Source organism: Pristiophorus japonicus, chromosome 10, assembly GCF_044704955.1.
Source record: "Pristiophorus japonicus isolate sPriJap1 chromosome 10, sPriJap1.hap1, whole genome shotgun sequence".
NCBI lineage: Eukaryota > Metazoa > Chordata > Chondrichthyes > Pristiophoridae > Pristiophorus > Pristiophorus japonicus.
In genome coordinates this window covers 160547787-160570370 of record NC_091986.1, presented here as the reverse complement: position 1 = coordinate 160570370, position 22584 = coordinate 160547787, and the positions used below count along the sequence as shown (strand labels likewise).

General features: G+C 45.6%; 1 protein-coding gene across 1 annotated transcript in view; it reads right to left on the bottom strand.

The window, feature by feature from the left end:
* The window catches only part of LOC139274638 (anoctamin-7-like), a 126625-nt gene that overhangs the window by 77626 nt on the left and 26415 nt on the right, over nucleotides 1-22584 (bottom strand). Inside the window, exons 3-4 of the mRNA XM_070891316.1 lie at nucleotides 6439-6493; nucleotides 6216-6275 (exon numbers count right to left, since the gene is read on the bottom strand). Of these exons, the coding sequence (XP_070747417.1) occupies nucleotides 6216-6275; nucleotides 6439-6493 (115 nt within the window). The remainder of the gene's footprint in view (nucleotides 1-6215; nucleotides 6276-6438; nucleotides 6494-22584) is intronic.

The window sequence follows — 22584 nt, the reverse complement described above, 5'->3', positions numbered from 1 at the left end:
TTCTCTGAACGGCCTCCAAAGCAAATATATCCTTTCATAAATTTGGAAACCAAAACTGAACACAGTATTCCAGGTGTGGCCTCACTAATACCCTGTACAACTGCAGCAAGACTTCCCTGCTTTTATACTCCATCCCCTTTGCAATAAAGGCCAAGATTCCATTGACCTTCCTGATCATTTGCTGTACCTGCAGACTAACCTTTTGTATTTCATACACAAGTACCCCCAGGTCCCGCTGTTCTGCAGCACTTCGCAATCTTTCTCCATTTAAATAATAACTTGCTCTTTGATTTTTTTTCTGCCAAAGTGCATGACCTCACACTTGCCAACTTTATACTCTAGCTGCCAAATTTTTGCCCACTCACTTAGTCTATCTATGTCCTTTTGCAGATTTTTTGAGTCCTCCTCACACATTGCTTTTCCTCCCATCTTTGTATCGTCAGCAAACTTGGCTACATTACACTCGGTTCCTCCCTCCAAGTCATTAATATAGATTGTAAATAGTTGGGGTCCCAGCACTGATCCCTGCGGCACCCCACTGGTTACTGATTGCCAACCCGAGAATGAACTATTTATCCCTACTCTTTGTTTTCTGTTCGTTAGCCAATCCTCTATCCATGCTAATATATTATCTCCAACCCCGTGAACTTTTATTTTGTGCAGTAACCTTTTACGTGGCACCTTGTCAAATGCCTTCTGGAAATCCAAATATACCACATCCACTGGTTCCCCTTTATCCACTTTGTTCGTTACATCCTCAAAGAATTCTAGCAAATTTGTCAAACATGACTTCCCCTTCATAAATCCATGCTGACTCTACCTGACTGAATTTTGCTTTTCCAAATGTCATGTTACTGCTTCTTTAATAATGGACTCCAACATCTTTCCAACCACAGATGTTAGGCTAACTGGTCGATAGTTTCCTGCTTTTTGTCTGCCTCCTTTTTTAAATAGGGGCGTTACATTTGCAGTTTTCCAATCTGATGGGACCTCCCGAGAATCCAGGGAATTTTGGTAAATTACAATCAATGCATCCACTATCCCTGCTGCTACTTCTCTTAAGACCCTAGGTTGCAAGCCATCAAGTCCAAGGGATTTATCCGCCTTTAGTCCATCTTACTGAGTACCACCTCCTTAGCAATTGTGATTGTGTTAAGTTCCCCCCACCCCCCACATAGCCCCTTGACTATCCACTGTTGGAATATTGGTAGTGTCCTCAACCGTAAAGACTGATACAAAATATTTGTTCAGAGTTTCTGCCATCTCCATGTTCCCCATTACTAATTCCCCGGTCTTGACCTCTAAGGGACCAACATTTACTCTAGCCACTCTTTTCCTTTTTATATACCTATAGAAACTCTTGCTATCTGTTTTTATATTTTGTGATAGTTTACTTTCATGGTCTATCTTCCCTTTCTTAATCATTTTTTGAATCATTCTTTGTTGGCTTTTAAACGCTTTCCAATCTTCTGTCCTTCCACTAGTGTTGTACACATTGTGTGCCCTTGTTTTTAATTGGATACCGTTCTTTATTTCCTTAGTTAGCCACGGATGGCTATCTTTTCTCTTATGCCCTTTCGTCCTCACTGGAATATATTTTTCTTGAGAGTTGTGAAATATCTCCTTAAATGTACACCACTGTTCATCAACCGTCCTATACTTTAATCTATTTTCCCAGTCCACTTTACCCAACTCTGCCCTGATACCTTCATAGTCTCCTTTATTTAAGCTTAGTACGCTGGTTAGAGATCCAACTTTCTCACCCTCCATCTGAATTTGAAATTTAATCATGCTATGGTGCCTTGCTTTTTGTGGTATATATCAATGATTAAGACTTCAATGTAGGGGCGTGATTAAGAAGTTTGCGGATGGTACAAAAATTGGCCATGTGTTTGATAGTGAGGAAGAAATCTGTAGACTGCAGGAAGATATCAGTGGACTGGTCAGGTGGGCAAAAAAGTGTGAAATGGAATTCAATCCAGAAAAGAGCGATGTAATCCATTTGGGGAGGGCTAACAAGGCAAGGGAATACACAATAAATGGTAGAATATTGAGCTGTGTAGAGGAACAGAGGGACCTTGGAGTGCATGTCCACAGATCCTTGAAGATAGCAGGACAGGTAGATAAGGTAGTTAAGAAGACATTTAGCCGTGGCATAGAATACAAGAGCAGGGAGGTTATGCTTGAACTGTAAAACATTAGTTAGGCCACAGCTACAGTACTGCATGCAGTTCTGGTCACCACATTACAGGAAAGATGTGATTGCACTAGAAAGGATACAGAGGAGATTATGAGGATGTTACCAGGACTGGAGAATTTTAGCTATGAGCAAAGACTGGATAGACTGGGTTTGTTTTCTTTGGAACAGAGGAGGCTGAGGGGAGACTTAATTGAGGTGCATAAAATTATGAGGAGCCAAGATAGAGTGGATTGGAAGGACCTATTCCCCTTAGCAGTGAGGTCAATAGCCAGGGGGCATAGATTTAAAGTAATTGATAGGATTACAGAGGTGTTGAGCAGAATTTCTTTTCACCCAGAAGGTGGTGGGGGTCTGGAACTCACTGCTGGAAAGAGTGGTAGAGGCAGAAATCCTCTTCACATTCAAAAAGTACTTGGATATACACTTGAAGTGCCATAACCTACAAGAGCTGGAAAGTGAGATTAGGCTGGATAGCTCGTTTTCGGCCGGCACAGGCACGATGGGCCAAATGGCCTCCCTCTGTGCCGTAAATGTCTATGATTCTATGAGATGACAATATCATGACTATTTCTTTGGGAAAGATTTATTGAGTGGTACATTACAAGAATTTGATTTTATTTTTATTTATACACAGTGGATGTCCAAATATATTCTAACCCTTTGGATAAGGTCTGTACAAATGAGATACCTCTGGGACACCCGGTAGAATTGTCCTCAGTAAGCCCATATTTTTGCACCAAGCTATTGGATATCATTGAAATATTGGTAGGGTAGACTAATGCTGCATTGCTTTCTCTGTCTCTCTATGTGGAAATTAGATCTTGCTATCAGTGACAAGTTCAATCACTTATTTATCATTATTAAATTAATGACTGCAAAAAAGTATCTAGTTATAAGCTAAACCTGGAAGCCATGATCCAGGTGGGAGAGAGGAGAACTTTAGCTGCTGGAATTCAGGACAAATTCCGTTTTAAATAGAACAATATAGTCTTCTGCTATTTCGGGATTAATCTTACACAAAGTGGAGTCTTCCCTGTATTAATTATAAAAGCATAGACGACTACTTGCATTGCTTAATGACCAATAAGAAATCAAATCTGTTTTCCTCTGTTTGGAACCATCAGCACCTTTTAACCAAAAGGAAATAAATTGACAGAACAAGAGGTCAATGAATCATATTGCATCCTTGTGTGAACGCACCTGTGGGTGAAGCTCAGTGACCACCCTTCCCACAACTGTGGAAACAACAACAACAACTTGTATTTATATAGCGCCTTTAATGCCTAGGAGCTTCACAGGAGTATTATGAGGTAAAAAATTTGATACAGAGCCGCATAAGTAGAAATTAGCGCAGGTGACCAAAAGCTTGGTCAAAGAGGTATGTTTTAAGGAGCGTCTTGAAGGAGGAACGAGGCGGAGAGATTTAGGTAGGGAGTTCCAGAGCTTGGGGCCAAGGCAACAGAAGGCATGGCCACCAATGGTTGAGCGATTATAATCAGGGATGCTCAAGAGGGCAGAATTCGAGGAGCGCAGACATCGCGGGAGGGTTGTGGGGCTGGAGGAGATTACAGAGATAGGGAAGGGTGAGGCCATGAGAATTTAATTGAGGCCATGAAAATAAGGATGAGAATTTTGAAATCGAGGCTTTGCTTAACCCAAAGCCAATGTAGGCCAGCGAGCACAAGGGTGATGGGTGACCGGGACTTGGTGCAAGTTAGGATACAGGCAGCCGAGTTTTGGATCACCTCTAGTTTATGTAGGATAGAATGTGGGAGGCCAGCCGGAGTGTATTGGCATAGTCAAGTCTAGAGGTAACAAAGACATGGATGAGGGCTTCAGCAGCGGATGAGCTGAGGCAAGGGCAGAGACTGGTGATGTTACGGAGGTGGAAATAGGGGGTCTTAGTTATGCTGCGGATATGTGGTCAAAAACACATTGCAGGATCAAATATGACACCAAGGTTGCGAACAGTCTGGTTCAGACTCAGACAGGAGTTGGGCAGAGGGCTGGAGTCAGTGGCTAGGGAACGGAGTTTGTGGTGGGGACTGATAACAATGGCTTTGGTCTTCCCAATATTCAATTGGAGAACATTTCTGCTCATCCAGAACTGGATGTCAGACAATTTAGAGACCGTGGAGGGGGCGAGAGAAGTGGTATTGAGGTAGAGCTGGGTGTCATCAGCATACATATGGAAATTAAAGCTGTGTTTCTGGATGATGTCGCCAAGGGGCAACATGTAGATGAGAAATAGGAGGGGACCAAGGATAGATCCTTGGGGGACACCAGAGGTAACGATGCGGGGGCAGCAAGAGAAGTCATTGCAAGTGATTCTCTGGCTACGATTAGACAGATAAGAATGAACCAGGCAAGTGCAGTCCCGCCCAGCTGGAACAGCCAAAATAACTGGGCGCTTCCCCTTTGCATCACTACACAAATAGTGCATGTACAACGGACCGTTGCAGCAGAGCTTGGTCTCCAGTCGTCTTGGTTAACCCTTGCCACTGGATCAAGACCTAGCTCTGTCAAGCCCGTGTGGTGGCTGGTGTGCAATGGCCACACCACGTTAAAAGAATCCATGCACAGGCACCTTCCACCCTTCAGTATGTAGTTCGGGACCTAGAATATCAGGTCCCTCATTGAAACACTTGTGAACTCATCCCTTTTTGGTGTGGAAGTGGGTCATCCTCGATATGAGGGACTGCCTATTACTATTCACATCCTACTGAATCATGATCATTCTGTTAGTTGGTGTTTGTTTCTGCTGATGTTAATAACCCTTCAACTAGGCTGGAGTTTAATATTTTGATATTTCAAATAACAGTGTGTCAATATTTGATGTCTCCAAGATAAGAGGAGACTAATTGATGTCCTGTTACTGACTGCTCCATTTTTGATCAGGTCGGAGGAGCGGCGAGAGATCGGGGCCCAGGAGAGGCGAGGGCCCAGAGGCAGCACGGGCCAGCCCACACTGCGATCTATGGCGAGAAGGAGCATGTGGGCACACTAGGTCCGTGCAGCAGAGCTTGGTCTCCAGTCGTCTTGGTTAGCCCTTGCCACTGGATTAAGACCTAACTCTGTGAAGCCCGTGTGGTGGCTGGTGTGCAACGGTCACCCCACGTTAAAAGAGTCCACGCATGGGCATCTTCCACCCTTCAGTATGTAGTTCGATATCTAGAATATCAGGTCCCTCATTGAAACACTTGTGAACTCATCCCTTTTTGGTGTGGAAGCGGATCATCCTCGATACGAGGGATTGCCTAATGCTATATACTATGTACATCACTGGCATCACCAATATAATGAGAGTATTCATCACTTCTGGATCCTCAGAGGAGCTGCATTGTACTCATAGCTGGATTGATTATGAGTGGACCCTCTATACTTCATTGCATGAAGTTGGGGCAGTGAGTCAAAGGGAGGTTTGCTGCTGCAAAAGTAATTTGGTATCTTCTTTGAAATGCTGTGACAGCCATTTCTTTTTTCTGGCACTGTAAGATTTTATAATTATTTCCCTCCCTATAATTTCTTTATTAACTAACAGAAAGGGGCTGTAAGGGCAATTATCTCACCACCATGTCATGGGACCTTTTAGCTGCTGCTGGATAGTACAATATCTTACATAGAAACATAGAAACATAGGAAATAGGTGCAGGAGTAGGCCATTCGGCCCTTCGAGCCTGCACCACCATTCAATAAGATCATGGCTGATCATTCACCTCAGTACCCCTTTCCTGCTTTCTCTCCATACCCCTGGATCCCTTTAGCCATAAGGGCCATATCTAACTCCCTCTTGAATATATCCAATTACTGGGTGCAGGGTTGCGGCGGGGGCACTGATGGCCCAGGATAGCAACATTGGATGGATTGAGGCCATCGCAGCACAGTGTACTTTAGGCATGCTAGGCCAGTGTGGGTGGGGAAAGGAAAGTCGACCTTTACATCTCTGAGGACAAAAGAAAGAAAATTAGTTTAATTAAGTTGGACATTGAACTTCTAAATTGAGTGAATGACGTACCTTTCTCTGTGTTACGACTCTTCAAAAAAGAACCCATTTCTGTATCTTCTTTGCGTTCTCCTGAAATTAACAACAACAATTATAAGAATGTTATAAAAAATGCAGAGAGACCATAATGTAATGTAGCTCTTTGGTGGAGCACATCATTGAAATATACATTTAATAAAAAATACTTCCTGAACAGAAATGCTAAAACTGTAAATTGATGGCTCCCTGATGTTACCTTTCTTCTTTTGATTTTCAATGGGTATATGGATGTCATTCAGAATGTGGTGAACCTACAAAATAAGCAGAATGTGATACGATTACTTTTCAGAAAGAATGCTATCATCATTCTATAAATGATCCCATGGTTTTTGTTATACCTGTTCCTCTTGGAGAGATAGAACTGTCATATAACAGGATGATGTTTGATGTAATACTAACTGAAACATGAAGCAAGATATAAAGTATGTTTTTGAATGCGAGAGTCATCAAGTTAAATTTGTGATTGAACATATATGAAACAATGAACTGTGTTAAATATTTCCTTGGGTATATCATCATCATAGGCAGTCCCTCGAAATCGAGGAAGACTTGCTTCCACTCTAAAAATGAGTCCTTAGGTGACTGAACAGTACAATACGAGAACCATAGTCCCTGTCACAGGTGGGACAGATAGTCGTTGAGGGAAGGGGTGGGTGGGACAGGTTTGCCACACGCTTTTTCTTCTGCCTGCGCTTGATTTCTGCATGCTCTCGGCGATGAGACTCGAGGTGCTCAGTGTCCTCCCGAATGCACTTCCTCCACTTAGGGCGGTCTTTGGCCAGGAACTCCCAGGTGTCAGTGGGGATGTTGCACTTTATCAGGGAGGCTTTGAGGGTGTCCTTGTAACGTTTCCTCTGCCCACCTTTGGTTCGTTTGCCGTGAAGGAGTTCTGAATAGAGCGCTTGCTTTGGGAGTCTCGTGTCTAGTTATAGTGGTGATAGACATTCTCATAAGTAGTCTGGGCAATTAATTATACGATAGTGTGACCCGAACTCGACTCTAATCTTCTACACTTTGTGGGTGTCGAAACCCCCTTCTTATACCGTTACTCTCATTCAAAACCTACAGGCCTAGAGATTGGCCTACATAGCGCCTCCCGTTATTGGCTCCAGGGAACAATAACAGGTGCTAATGACTTACCGACCGGGCGCAGTGAGAAGATCGACTCCCGCCATATTCGGTGGGAGGTTTGCGGCGGCCGGAGATCATGACGTTATTGTCGTGCGCATCGCCCCGGTAGCGTCCCGGACTCAAACTTGCATTCCGGCCCCTGCAGCATTGCTGGGCAAAAACACCAGCAGCTGCAGGAGGCGTTCATCGGGGGGCGATGCTTAAAGGTGAGGTGGCCAAGATAATTAAAAAAAAATTAAAATCTCTCTTTGAATTTTTTTCCTTGTTTCCTGCCCGCAGTCGATCAGCACGGCACTCTGATGCAGTGCATCGGACTGATCGGGCCGGATCGCAGCTGCCATCGAGGAGAAAGTAAGTCTTCTATTACAGAGCCTGTACCGATGGCCCTTCCCTTTCAGGGAGGGAAGGAGCCTTCCAATGCGACAACGCTGCGTGGCCCCTTGCTGCACAAGTCATCATCATCGTAGACAGTCCCTAGGATTCTAAAAATGAGTCCTTAGGTAGCTGAACAGTCCAATACGAGAACCGTAGTCCCTGTCACAGGTGGCACAGATAGTCGTTGAGGGAAGGGGTGGGTGGGACAGGCTTGCTGCACAAGTACCGCCCCGCCTGCTGCCTCTTGCGCTCCAGGAAGGAAGTGGAGCGCTTAAGAACATAAGAACATAAGAAATAGGAGAAGTAGGCCATTTGGCCCCTCAAGCCTGCTTCGCCATTCAATAAGATCATGGCTGTTCTGATCATGGACTCAGCTCCACTTCCCTGCCCACAACCTTTACTTCCTTATCGCTCAAAAATCTGTCTATCTCCACTTTAAATATATTCAATGACCCAGCCTCCACAGCTCTCTGGGCCAGAGAATTCCATAGATTTACAACCCTCTGAGAGAAGAAATTTCTCCTCATCTTAGTTTTAAATGGGCAGACTAAATTCAAAGAGAGATTTTAATTTTTTTAAATTTATCTTGGCCACCTCACCTTTAAGCATCGGCCCCCGAAACGCCCGGCGTCTCAATGAACACCTCCTGCAGCTGCTGGTGTTTTCGCCCGGCAATGCTGCAGGGGCGGGAATGCCAGTTTGAGTCCGGGGCACTACCGGGGCGATGCGCACGACAATAACGTTACGATCTCCGGGCGAAGGAGATCGGGACGCAACGCCATACCGCCACCGCAAACCTTCCACCGAATATGGCGGGAGTCGATCTTCTTTAGTTTTAGTTTCCCCTATGAGTGGAAATATCCTCTCTGCATCCACCTTCCCGAGCCCCCTCATTATCTTAGAAGTTTCAATAAGATCACCTCTCATTCTCCTGAACTCCAATGTGCATAGGCCCCAACCTACTCAACCTATCCTCATAAGTCAAACCCCTCATTTCCAGAATCAACCGAGTGAACCTTCTCTGAACAGCCTCACTTCCTTCCTGGAGCACAAATGCCGAATATTTTTAAAGTTTGAAAACATTAGTGCCTGCTGCTAATTTTTCAAACTTTTAAAAGGTAGCAACTCAAACGGGGCGCTCCTGAATTTCTCCCTCCATGGAGTCTTACTGAACCAATCACTGGCTTACGTGCAACCTGCCTTTCTCTCTTCATAGGGTATCTCGTGTCACCTGAACTTACATAGTCCTTCCATTTTTTTGTATTTTTCCACAGTAGTTATACTATTTCAAGAACCTTGGTTGACACATAGACACATAGGCATCTTCCCAACCTATCTGTTCTGCAACCTATCTGTTCTGCTAGTTCTTGCTACGGTTGAGCAGTTTGCAGCCTTTTCCAAGGTCCTGCTGCAATATTTCAATATACCACTGTCCAGTTATGTGTACTATTTTAAAATGGATGATCTTTCTTATAAGCCAAGCCATCTCAATAATTTCCCATTTACTCTTCTGCCAATTATAATTATGATTGTCTACATATTTTAAAAAGTGTTAATAAGCAAATTAAATAAACAAAAAGATTATAATTTTACAATAACCGAAGGGTAAGAATAGTATCCTCTTATCATCTGTATGGAATATTTGTGTCATTCACACATGTACTTCTTCAATCTCTCCAAAGTCAACGCTCCGGGCGATACCACTTATCGGTGCCGGTACCAGCCAACTAAATTTGCCGAGCGTTGCTGCTGTCGCCACTCGCTAGCACTAACCCCCTAGCCCCATGTAATACCGCTCACAGGGAGCACTACACAATCTAATTTTTGCCCCACCTATCATCTTAGTGGCTTTTTATAAACTTACGCAAACACACAAGGGTGAAATTGTTTTTCGGTGTTCGTGCAAAATAGGCAATAATGAATCGGCAGCCCGTTTTCCACCGCGCTCGATTTTCTTCTCCATTTACTTCGATGGAAAAGAAAATCAGGTGTGGTATAAAGCATGCTGCCAATTCATTATCACCCTTATTCCATTGCCACCAATTTCACCCCTAGTGTGTTTCGAAAAACATTTAAATGATCAGCTATAATCTTATTGAATGGTGGTGCAGGCTCGAAGGGCCGAATGGCCTACTCCTGCACCTATTTTCTATGTTTCTATGTAACTATTTTTTCGAAAAGCTCTCAATGGAAAAATTCTGAAAAAAATCTCAAAACACAACAGTCAAGGATAATTACAAATGTACAGGTTTCTCATCTGAAAGACTGGGGCCGAAATTGCCCCCCCTCCGCCCGCGCCCCTGCCAAAAATATGGCACACCTACCATGTTTCGACTGTTTTCTCCGCCGCGGTAGATGTGGTGGCCTCTTGTACAAAATTCCGCTCTTTGGCTTTTTTTTCGAGCAGCCCAGAAGTCAGTCATAATGCGGACGGAAGTGCGGCAGAAGTTCGGTAAGTAGAGGGGCGGAAGTGGGGGCGAGTGGAGTGTCTGCCGCTGTGACTCATCAGCGTAGTGCTGATGACGTCATCACACTGGCGCATCACCATGTCTCTCCCTTTCATTTAAAGGGGAGCGACTCTGGGATTCTTTAAGTTAGGTCCACTGGACCACCAAGAGGGGGTGCCAGGCTGCCTGTTGGCGGCCCAGCTGAACCCGGAGGCATAATTGTCGGCCCGACATGGCAGTCGGCCGACAAAGAAAAATAAGATGGCGGTCACAGGTCCTCCCCTTTAATGGCAGCCGCACCGCCATTTTAGAAGCACTCCAAACACACTGCACCGACAGAAAAAGCTGTCGGTGGCACCGAGCGGGAGGAGCAAGATTTTCTGCGCGGAATTTTGCGTTCGGGGGGAGGGGGCACATTGGCGGAGCACGCTTCGGACGTATCGGCTGCAGCAGAGCGGTAGTTGGGGGAGTGGTGTCACCGCCGGGATATGGCCACCGATTTCCAGCGGTAACAGGCCCCAGTACCTCCAATGTTATATTATTCCCTCCGTGCCACACTGAAGTGTTTTGCCTAGATTATGTGTTCAACTCCCTGAATTGAGGCTTTTAAAAAAAGTTATTTTAGGGATATGGGCATTACTGGCAGTTTATTACCCATTCCTAGTTGCCCTTGAGAAGGTAGTAGTGGCCCTTCTTCTTGACCCAAGTGGTGAAGGTACTCCTACAATGCTGTTATGTATGGAGTGCCAGGATATTGACTCGGCGACAATGAAGGAATGGCAATATATATCAAAGGCGGGATGGTTTGTGACCTGGAGGGAAACTTAAGAGGGGACAGTGTTCCCATGTACCTCCTGCAATTTATCCTTCTGGTGGTGGAGGTAGCGGGTCTGGGAGGTGCTGCCGAAGTTGCCTTGAATACTTGCTACAGTATATCCTGTAGATAATACACACTGCAGACATCATGGAGGCAGTGAATGTTTAAGGTGCTAGATGGGGGTCCAATCAAGCGGACTGCTTTGTCCTGGATGGTGTCGAACTTCTTGAGTGTTGTTGCAGCTTTAAACCATTCAGGCAAGTGGAGAGTATTCCATCACAATCCTGACTTGTGCCTTGTAGGTGGTCGAGAGACTTGTGGATTCAGGAGGTGAGCCACTCGCCACATAATACCCAACCTCTGACCTGCTCTCGTAGCCAGGGTATTTATGTGACTACTCCAGTTGAGTTTTTGGTCAAAGGTGACCCCCATTGGAGGTCGATAGTGGGGGATTTGACAATGGTAATACCATTGAATGCCATGGTGGTTAGACTCTCTCTTGTTGGAGATTGTCATTATTTGGCACTTGTGTGGCGCAGATGTTACTTACAACTTATCAGCCCAAGTCTGGATGTTGTCCAGGTCTTGCAATATTTGTGCATGGGTTTCTTCATTATGTGGCAAATTATGAATGGAGCTAAACATTGTGCAATCACCCACTTCTTGATATCATGTGGAGTGAATCAAATTGGCTGTAGAAGTGATGGCGGGGACTAGAGCAGGTGATTGCGAAGGATGATCCACTCTCTAATTCTGAGTGAAGAAGGTTCTGAACTCGTCAGCCTTGTCTTTTGCACATCTGCTGGGCTCCAACATCATTGAGGATGGGGATGTTCATGGAGCCTCCTCTTGATAGTTGTTTAAATTGACTGAATGTGGCAGGACTGCAGAGCTTTGACCTGATCTGTTGGCTGTGGAATTGCTTAGCTCTGCCTATAGCATGCTGCTTCTGCTGTTTAGTATGCATTTAGTTCTGTATTGAAATTTCACCAGGTTGGCATTTCATTTGCAGGTACACCTAGTGCTGCTTCCAGCATGTCCTTTTATACTTCTCTTTTAAGCAGGGTTGGTCATCTGGTTTGATGATGATATCTCGGGAGCCTATCAACAAGAGCAGGCATTGACGACGAGATCCAACACCGCCTCCAGTGCGTCAGTGCAGCCTTCAGCCGCCTGAGAAAAAGAGTGTTTGAAGATCAGATCCTCAAAACTGCCACCAAGCCCATGGCCTACAGGGCTGTAGTAATATCCATCCTCCTGTAGGCACAGAGACATAGATCATGTTTAGTAGACACCTCAAGTCGCTGGAGAAATACCACCAACGATGTCTCTGCAAGATCCTACAAATCCCCTGGGAGGACAGGCACACCAACATTACATCCTCAACCAGGCCAAAATCCCCAGCAATGAAGCACTGACCACACTTGATCAGCTCCGCTGGGCAGGCTACATGGTTCGCATGCCAGACACAAGACTCCCAAAGCAAGCGCTCTACTCGGAACTCCTTCACGGCAAGCGAGCCAAAGGTGGGTAGTGGAAATGTTATAGGGACACCGTCAAGGCCTCCCTGATAAAGTGCGACATCCCCACCGACACCTGGGAATCCCTGGCCAAAGACCTCCCGAAGTGGAGGAAGTGCATCCGGGAGGGCGCTGAGCACCTCGAGTCTCATCGCCGAGAGCATGCAGAAATCAAGCGCAGGCAGCGGAAAGAGCGTGCGGCAAAGCAGTCCCATCCACCCCTTCCCTCAACGACTATCTGCCCCACCTGTGACAGAGTCTGTGTCTCTCGTATTGGACTGTTCAGCCACAAAATAACTCAAAACTTTAAGAGTGGAAGCAAATCTTCCTCGATTCCGAGGGACTGTCTATGATGATGATGATGATGATGAAGGAGTGAGGGATATACCAAGCTATGAGGTTACTGTTACATATGTAAACCTGTAAATACCTTGCTTAATCACCAGAGGGCTCATCCCCTGGAGTCACAAGGGATCTCACAATCCCTTGGGAGCACCTGTACTTTAGGAGGTCTCACAGGTTGGAGAGGCACTCTGGAGACCTGCAATAAAAGACTACGGTCACACTTTACTTTGAGCTCACAGTATCTGGTCAGACTCTTTATTCATACATAATAACTGGCAACAAGATACAAATGACGAACCCCATCACAACGATGCAGAAAACGGTGGGCATCCTGGAGAAACTTTCGGAAGTAGATGATTGGGAAATCTTCGTGGAGCAACTCGACCAATACTTCGTGGCCAACGAGTTGGAAGGAGAAGCAAATGCTGCCAAACGAAGGGCGATTCTCCTCACAGTTTGCGGGGCACCAACGTATGGCCTCATGAAAATTCTGCTTGCTCCAGTGAAACCCACAAAGAAATCGTATGATGATTTGTGCACATTGGTCCAGGAGCATCTTAACCCGAAGGAATGCGTTCTGATGGAGAGGTACCGGTTCTACACATACAAGAGGTCTGAAGACCAGGAATTTGTGAGCTATGTCGCCGAGCTAAGATGCCTTGCAGGACTTTGCGAATTTGAAGGACATTTGGAGCACATGCTCAGCGACTTCTTTGTACTTGGCATTGGCCATGAAGTAAAACTTCACAAACATTTAACTGTAGAGACACCAACCTTGAGGTAAAGCCATAGCGATAGCCCAGGCATTCATCGCCACCAGTGACAATACCAAGCAAATTTCTCAGCACACGAGTGCTGCTACAAGTACTGTGAACAAAGTAATGTTGCTTTTGAATTGTAACGTACAGGGCAGGCCTCACAAGCCTGCAGCTGCACCTCCGCAGATGTCTCAGAGTCCACCATCAAGGGAGATGAATGCAAGGCCATTAACACCTTGTTGGCGCTAAGGGGGTGATCATCGTTTCCATTCATGTCGCTTCAAAGGATACGTTTGCAAGGGCTGCGGAACAATGGGACACCTCCAACGTATGTGCAGGCGAGCTGCAAACCCTGCTGAGGAGGTTGCGGAGGAGGACAGATCCACAGGATCATGACGAACCAGAGCCTCAGATCGAGGAGGCAGAGGTATATGGAGTGCACACATTTACCACAAAGTGTCCCCCGATAATGCTGAAGGTTGAATTAAATGGACTCCTGGTGTCAATGGAGCTGGACACGGATGCAAGCCAGTCCATTATGAGCAAAAAGACTTTCGATAAATTGTGGTGCTGCAAGGTCTCAAGGCCAGTCCTGACTCCCATTCGCCCTAAACTGAGAACTTACACAAAGGAACTGATTCCCATAATCGGTAGTGCCACTGTAAAGGTCTCCTACAATGGTGCGGTGCACAAGTTACCACTCTGGGTGGTACCGGGCGATGGCCCCACGCTGCTCAGCAGGAGCTGGCTGGGAAAGATACGCTGGAACTGAGACGACGTCCGAGCGCTCTCGCCCGTTGACGACATTTCGTGTGTCCAGGTCCTAAACAAGTTCCCCTCCCTGTTCGAACCAGGCATCGGGAAGTTCCAAGGAGCAAAAGTGCAGATCCATCTAATTCCAAGGGCGCAACCCATCCATCACAAGGCGAGAGCAGTACCATACATGATGAGAGAGGGTGGAGATCGAGCTGGACCGGCTGCAACAAGAGGGCATCATTTCGCCGATCGAATTCAACGAGTGGGCCAGTCCGATTGTTCCAGTCCTCAAGGGAGACGGCACCGTCAGAATCTGTGGTGATTACAAAGTAACTATCAATCGTTTCTCCCTGCAGGATCAATACCCACTACCAAAGACAGACGACCTTTTTGTGATGCTGGCGGGAGGAAAGACGTTCACGAAGCTGGACTTGACCTCGGCCTACATGACGCAGGAGCTGGAGGAATCATCGAAGGGCCTCACCTGCATCAACATGCACAAAGGTCTCTTCATTTACAACAGATGCCCGTTTGGGATTCAATCAGCCGCGGCGATATTTCAGAGAAACATGGAAAGCTTACTGAAGTCAGTCCTGCGCACCGTGGTCTTCCAGGACGACATCTTGGTTACAGGTCAGGACACCGTTGAGCATCTGCAGAACCTGGAGGAGGTTCTGAGTCGGCTTAATCGCGTGAGGCTCTGGTTAAAATGCTCGAAGTGTGTTTTTCTGGTGCCTGAAGTGGAGCTCCTGGGGGGAAGAATCGCGGCGGACGGCATCAAGCCCACCAATTCGAAGACTGAGGCAATCGAGAATGCAACGAGACCACAGAACGTGACGGAGCTGCGGTCGTTTCTAGGATTCCTGAACTACTTTGGTAACTTCTTACCGGGTCTCAGCACACTGTTAGACCCACTGCACACTTTACTGCGTAAAGGAGATGAATGGGTGTGGGGTAAAAGCCAAGAAAATGCCTTTGTAAAAGCTAGAAAACTATTATGCTCAAACAAATTGCTTGTGTTGTATGATCCATGTAAGTGTTTGGTACTAGCATGTGATTCGTCGTCATATGGTGTCGGGTGTGTATTGCAACAAGCTAATGGATCTGGGAAATTGCAACCGGTTGCTTATGCATCCAGAAATCTGTCTAAGGCTGAGAGGGCCTACAGCATGATTGAAAAAGAAGCGTTCGTGTGTGTTTATGGGGTAAAGAAAATGCATCAATATCTGTTTGGGTTCAAATTTGAATTGGAAACTGACCTTAAGCCACTGATCTCTCTCTTTTCTGAAAGTAAGGGGATAAATACGAATGCATCGGCCCACATCCAGAGATGGGAGCTCACGATGTCTGCGTACAACTACACCATCCACCTCAAGCCAGGCACAGAAAACTGTGCCGATGCTCTCAGTAGACTGCCATTGCCCACCACGGAGGTGGAAATGGCACAGCCCGCAGATTTAGTCATGGTAATTGAAGCATTCGAGAGTGAGCAATCACCCATTACCGCCCGACAGATTAGAACCTGGACGAGCCAGGACCCCTCACTGTCCTTAGTAAAAAACTGTGTGCTCCACGGGAGTTGGTCCAGTGTCCTATTAGAAATGCAGGTAGAAATAAAGCCGTACCAGCGGTGCAAAGATGAAATGTCCATGCAGGCAGACTGCCTTCTGTGGGGTAATCGGATAGTGGTACCAAAACATGGTACGGACACTTTCATTGGTGATCACCACAGTACCCACCCAGGCATTGTAATGATGAAAGTGATAGCCAAATCCCACGTGTGGTGGCCCGGTATCCATGCGGACTTAGAATCCTGCGTGCACAAATGTAACACATGTTCACAGTCAAGCAATGCACCCAGGGAGGCGCCACTAAGTTTATGGTCTTGGCCCTCCAAACCGTGATCTCGGGTCCATGTCGACTATGCAGGGTCGTTCTTGGGAAAAATGTTCCTAGTGGTTGTAAGATGTGTACTCCAAATGGATTGAAGGTGAGATAATGTCGGCAAGCATGTCCGCTGCCACCACTGAAAGCCTGCGGGCCAGGTTTGCCATGCACAGCCTGCCTGATGTCCTTGTGAGTGACAACGGGCCGTGCTTCACCAGTGCCGAGTTCAAAGAGTTCATGACCCGCAATGGGATCAAACATGTCACATCTGCCCCGTTCAAACCAGCATCCAATGGTCAGGCTATGAGAGCAGTGCAAACAATCGAGCAGAGCTTGAAGAGGGTAACTGAAGGCTCACTGCAGACTCGCCTATCCCGAGTCCTGCTTAGTTACCGCACGAGACCCCACTCGCTCACTGGGATTACACCCGCTGAACTGCTCATGAAAAGGGCACTTAAGACAAGGCTCTCGTTAGTCCACCCTGATCTACATGAACAGGTAGAGAGCAGGCGACTTTAACAAAGTACATATCATGATAGCGCAAATGTGTCACACGAAATTGAGATTAATGATCCTGTATTTGTGTTGAACTATGGACAAGGTCCCAAGTGGCTTCCCGGCAGTGTCGTGGCCAAAGAGGGGAGTAGGGTGTTTGAGGCCAAACTTTCAAATGGACTCATCTGCAGGAAACACTTGGACCAAACCAAACTCAGATTCACGGACTATCGAGAGCAACCCACATTAGACACTCCTTTTTTTGACCCCCCAACACACAAACTAGTGGCAACCGACACTGCGGTTGACCACGGAGCAGAACCCATCACCAGCAGCAGCCCAGCAGGACTCACCACACCAGGCAGCCCAGCAAGGTCAGCTGCTCAGCAGCCCAGCGAGGGCCCAACAAACGACTCACCAAAACCAACATTTGCACCGAGACGATCAACCAGGGAAAGAAAGGCCCCAAATCGACTCTCCTTGTAAATAGTTATACTATTGACTTTAGGGTGGGGTGGGGGGGGGAGTGTTGTTATATATGTAAACCTGTAAATACCTTGTTTAACCACCAGAGGGCTCATCCCCTGGAGTCCCAAGGGATCCCACAATCCCTTTGGAGCACCTGTACTTAAGGAGGCCTCACAGAACATAATAAGAACATAAGAATTAGGAACAGGAGTAGGCCATCTAGCCCCTCGAGCCTGCTCCGCCATTCAACAAGATCATGGCTGATCTGGCCGTGGACTCAGCTCCACTTACCCGCCCGATCCCCGTAACCCTTAATTCCCTTATTGGTTAAAAATCTATCTATCTGTGACTTGAATACATTCAATGAGCTAGCCTCAACTGCTTCCTTGGGCAGAGAATTCCACAGATTCACAACCCTCTGGGAGAAGAAATTCCTTCTCAACTCGGTTTTAAATTGGCTCCCCCGTATTTTGAGGCTGTGCCCCCTAGTTCTAGTCTCCCCGACCAGTGGAAACAACCTCTCTGCCTCTATCTTGTCTATCCGTTTCATTATTTTAAATGTTTCTATAAGATCACCCCTCATCCTTCTGAACTCCAACGAGTAAAGACCCAGTCTACTCAATCTATCATCATAAGGTAACCCCCTCATCTCCGGAATCAGCCTAGTGAATCGTCTCTGTACCCCCTCCAAAGCTAGTATATCCTTCCTTAAGTAAGGTGATCAAAACTGCATGCAGTACTCCAGGTGCGGCCTCACCAATACCCTATACAGTTGCAGAAGGACCTCCCTGCTTTTGTACTCCATTCCTCTCGCAATGAAGGCCAACATTCCATTCGTCTTCCTGATTACCTGTTGCACCTGCAAACTAACTTTTTGGGATTCATGCACAAGGACCCCCAGGTCCCTCTGCACCGCAGCATGTTGTAATTTCTCCCCATTCAAATAATATTCCCTTTTACTGGGTTTTTTCCCAAGGTGGATGACCTCACACTTTCCGACATTGTATTCCATCTGCCAAACCTTAGCCCATTCGCTTAACCTATCTAAATCTCTTTGCAGCCTCTCTGTGTCCTCTACACAACCCGCTTTCCCACTAATCTTTGTGTCATCTGCAAATTTTGTTACACTACACTCTGTCCCCTCTTCCAGGTCATCTATGTATATTGTAAACAGTTGTGGTCCCAGCACCGATCCCTGCGGCACACCACTAACCACCAATTTCCAACCCGAAAAGGACCCATTTATCCCGGCTCTCTGCTTTCTGTTAGCCAGCCAATTCTCTATCCATGCTAATACATTTCCACTGACTCCGCGTACCTTCTGCAGTAACCTTTTGTGTGGCACCTTATCGAATGCCTTTTGAAAATCTAAATACACCACATCCATCGGTACACCTCTATCCACCATGCTCATTATATCCTCAAAGAATTCCAGTAAATTAGTTAAACATGATTTTCCCTTCATGAATCCATGCTGCGTCTGCTTGATTGCACTATTCCTATCTAGATGTCCCGCTCTTTCTTCCTTAATGATAATTTCAAGCATTTTCCCCACTACAGATGTTAAACTAACCGGCCTATAGTTACCTGCCTTTTGTCTGCCCCCTTTTTTAAACAGATGCTTTCCAATCCGCTGGTACCTCCCCAGAGTCCAGAGAATTTTGGTAGATTATAACGAATGCATCTGCTATAACTTCCATCATCTCTTTTAATACCCTGGGATGCATTTCATCAGGACCAGGGGACTTGTCTACTTTGAGTCCCATTCGCCTGTCCAGCACTACCCCCCTAGTGATAGTGATTGTCTCAAGGTCCTCCCTTCCCACATTCCTGTGACCAGCAATTTCTGGCATGGTTTCTGTGTCTTCCACTGTGAAGACCGAAGCAAAATAATTGTTTAAGGTCTCGAGACGCAGTCACAAATCATTTAAAGTAGTAATGCAGGTGAGCAAAACCATAAAACATACAAAGCACTGGAGTTAATTTCTAGAAGAATAGAATTCAAAAGCAGAGAAGTTATGTTATATAGAACCTTGGTTAGACCACACTTGTTATGGTCTCCATATTACAGAAAGGATATAGAAGCACTGGAGAAAGTGGAAAAAAAGATTTACAAGGATGATATCAGAACTGAGAGGGTAAAACTATCAGGAAAGATTGAACAAGCTGGGGCTCTTTTTGCTAGAAAAGAGAAGACTGAGAGGTGACCTGATGGAGGTTTTTAAAATTATGAAGGTGTTCGATAGGGTAAACATAGAGAAGATGTTTCCACTTGTGAGGAGTCTAAAACTAGTGGACAGAAATATAATATAGTCACTAATAAACCCAATAAGAAATTCTGGAGAAAAATGGTGAGAATGTGGAACTCACTACCACATGGAGTGGTTGAGGCAAATAGCATAGATGCATTTTAGGGGAAGCTAGATAAGTACATGAGGAAGGATGGAATAAAAGGCTATGTGGATAGGGTTAGATGTAGTATGGTGAGAGGAGGCTCATGTGGGTCATAAACACTGCCATAGACCTGTTGCACTGAATGGCCTGTTTCTGTGATGTGAATTCTATGTAATTCTATGAACTTTAGGTGGCTGAGGAAAGCTTACCACTATGACAGTAGGCAGGATTCAGTTGGCAGCAATAGTGAGTAGGACTCAGTCAGCAGAGGGATCATAATGAGATTAAAGCAGGCGCTTGCTACAACATGCTGGATCACACTGACAAATGTGCTAAAAGATTCAATCATCTTCAAAATGTATAAGCCAATCTTTCAGCAATTATAGTGAAAATGCAAATGGCTAATGAACAAAAGGTCATATTTATAAATTTCACATTAACTAGGTGAACTCAATTAGTTGATTTGTGTAAAGATCAAAATGCTGTCCTTGACTGTTGACGCCTATATAACCACCGGTGCCCAGATCACTGCGGTGGAGTGCACTGCACCATCAATATTACTATTTGGGGGTTGAATTATTTCCTGGTTGCCCCTATGTTAATATTTGGACCTGAATTTGCTGCAAAGTAGTACCACAGTAATGTTGCATTAATGGCATGCAGCATTGTTAATATCGAAAAGTTCCAGGAAATAATGGAGTAATGCCATGAGTTGTGATACGCCATAGCCGTAGCCAGTGAGACTGAAAAATAATGGCGTGGCTGACCTGGTAATGATGTGATTTATAGCCAATGCAACTCGTAGCTTGGGAAGCAAAAAAGGGACCCTTAAAGCTGTGACTCCTCCCCCTGCAGTCTGGAAATTGTTCTAAGACTTTTTTTGTTAAATCTCTCATTTTGGCAATTTATTCTTGCCAGCTTTGCCATCCAGAGTGCTGTTAATCTCTGAAGGCAATTACTTTCTGGGCCCCCACTAATTTCGACCTGCAAGGAAGGTGAAAACATTGTAATGGCCTATCCACTAGGCATTTCCCTGTTCCTGATTATTATGGAGCAGAGGGGGCAGGCGCAATGTGTGAGGCGCCATGGCCAGTGATTGAACCAATCTCACTATTACCTGCCATAGAGTACGCACTGTTCATATGAGGCACTGTCGGAGGAGCTCTGTGTGCACAGACTGCGCTTCACCAGGGAAGCAATTGACCACCTCTGTGAGATTCTCTGTTGAGACCTAAAGTCCGCCTCCCACAGTGCCTTGTTGGTGGTAATGAAGGTGACAACAGTCTTCAATTTCTACATCTTCGGATCCTTCCAGTCAAACACTGCAGACTTGTGTAACATAAGCCCATGAGTTCTGAGGACCTGAATTCAGCAGGTGACATCTTCCACAGGGCATTCAACTTCATTAAAAATGACATGTACCCTGCACAGCAAAGAGGAAGGTTCATCAACCTCTACAGGAATGCTGGATTCCCCAGGGTGCAGAGGGCTCCATTTGAGGTACCTATCACTTTTATCAATAGAAAAGCATATCGCTCGCTAAATATGCTAATTTTCTACGATGCCCAACTGATGCCCATTCTGCATGAAAACACAGCATCGGGGATAACAGGGATGTGCAGACACAGATATAGAATAACAAAATCGTACAGCATAGAAGGAGGTAATTTGACCCATCAAATCTGCATCTCTTCTTTTGAAGAGCAATTCAGTTACTCCCAGTCCCCCACTTTCCCCAAATCCATGCAATTTTTCTTCTTCAAGTATTTCTCCAATTCCCCTTTGAAGGCTATTATTGAATCTGCCTCCACCACCCTATCAGATAGTGCATACCCAATCTTAACCACTCATTGTGAAAAAGTGTCTCCTCATGACACCTCTGGTTCTTTTGCAAATCACCTTAAATCTGTGCCCTCACGTTATCAACCCTTCAGTCATTGGAAACAGTTTCTCTTTATTTACTCTATCTAAATCCTTTATGATTTTAAACACCTCTATCAGATTCACTCTTAGCCTTCTTTGTTTCAAGGAGAACCCCAGCTTCTCTATCCACGTAATCCTTCACCCTGTAAATCTCTCTGTACTCTCTCGACAGCATCATGTCCTTCCTAAAGTATGGTGCCCAGAATTGGACACAATGCTCCAACTGGGGTGGAACTAGGATATAGGTTTAGCATAACTTCCTGGCTTTTGTAAATGCCCCAATTTGTAAAGCTCAGGATCCCATATGCTTTAACTGCTTTATTAACCTGTCCTACCTCCTTCAGTCTCCCACTGAAATAATAACAATCTTGTTATGTCTCAGTTTCAGTACCATTTAAACAGTTCACCAAGATGATTTTTTTGCAAAGCAAAGCAAAATCTGCACATATACATGTGGCTTCACAACTGGTCCACTTTGACATCCTTCATAGTTTTTGTCAAATTGTCATAACTGTTACATTATTGCCCAAACTCAGTATTTGATCTCATGCACATTGGCAATATTTCCATTTGATGTGGCAATTCTCTCCACAACTGGGACATATTGATCAACGAGATTCTAATGATCAAATCTATGGAATGTGGTTGGGAAATGTATTGGCACCTAATCAGGGAGTCTTCTGGTTGAGCAGATCCAAGCCCACCCTCTTCAAAAGGCCAAGATGGCCCTTTCCACTTCAAGCGTTGAGTTAATTCATATCCAGTTTTTTCTGTTGAGAAGATTATGCTGAGCGGGTTACATGACAATGGGTGGAAGGAAGCTCGTGTGGAGCATAAACACTGGCATGCGCCAGTTACACAAAATGGTCTGATACTGTGCTTTACATTAATAGAATCATAGAGTGGTTACAGCACAGAAGAAGGCCATTTGGCCCGTCGAGCCCGTGCCGGCTCTCAGCTCGTCCCACTCCCCTGCCCTTTCCCCGTAGCCCTGCAAATGTTTTTCTTTCAGATACTTATCTAATT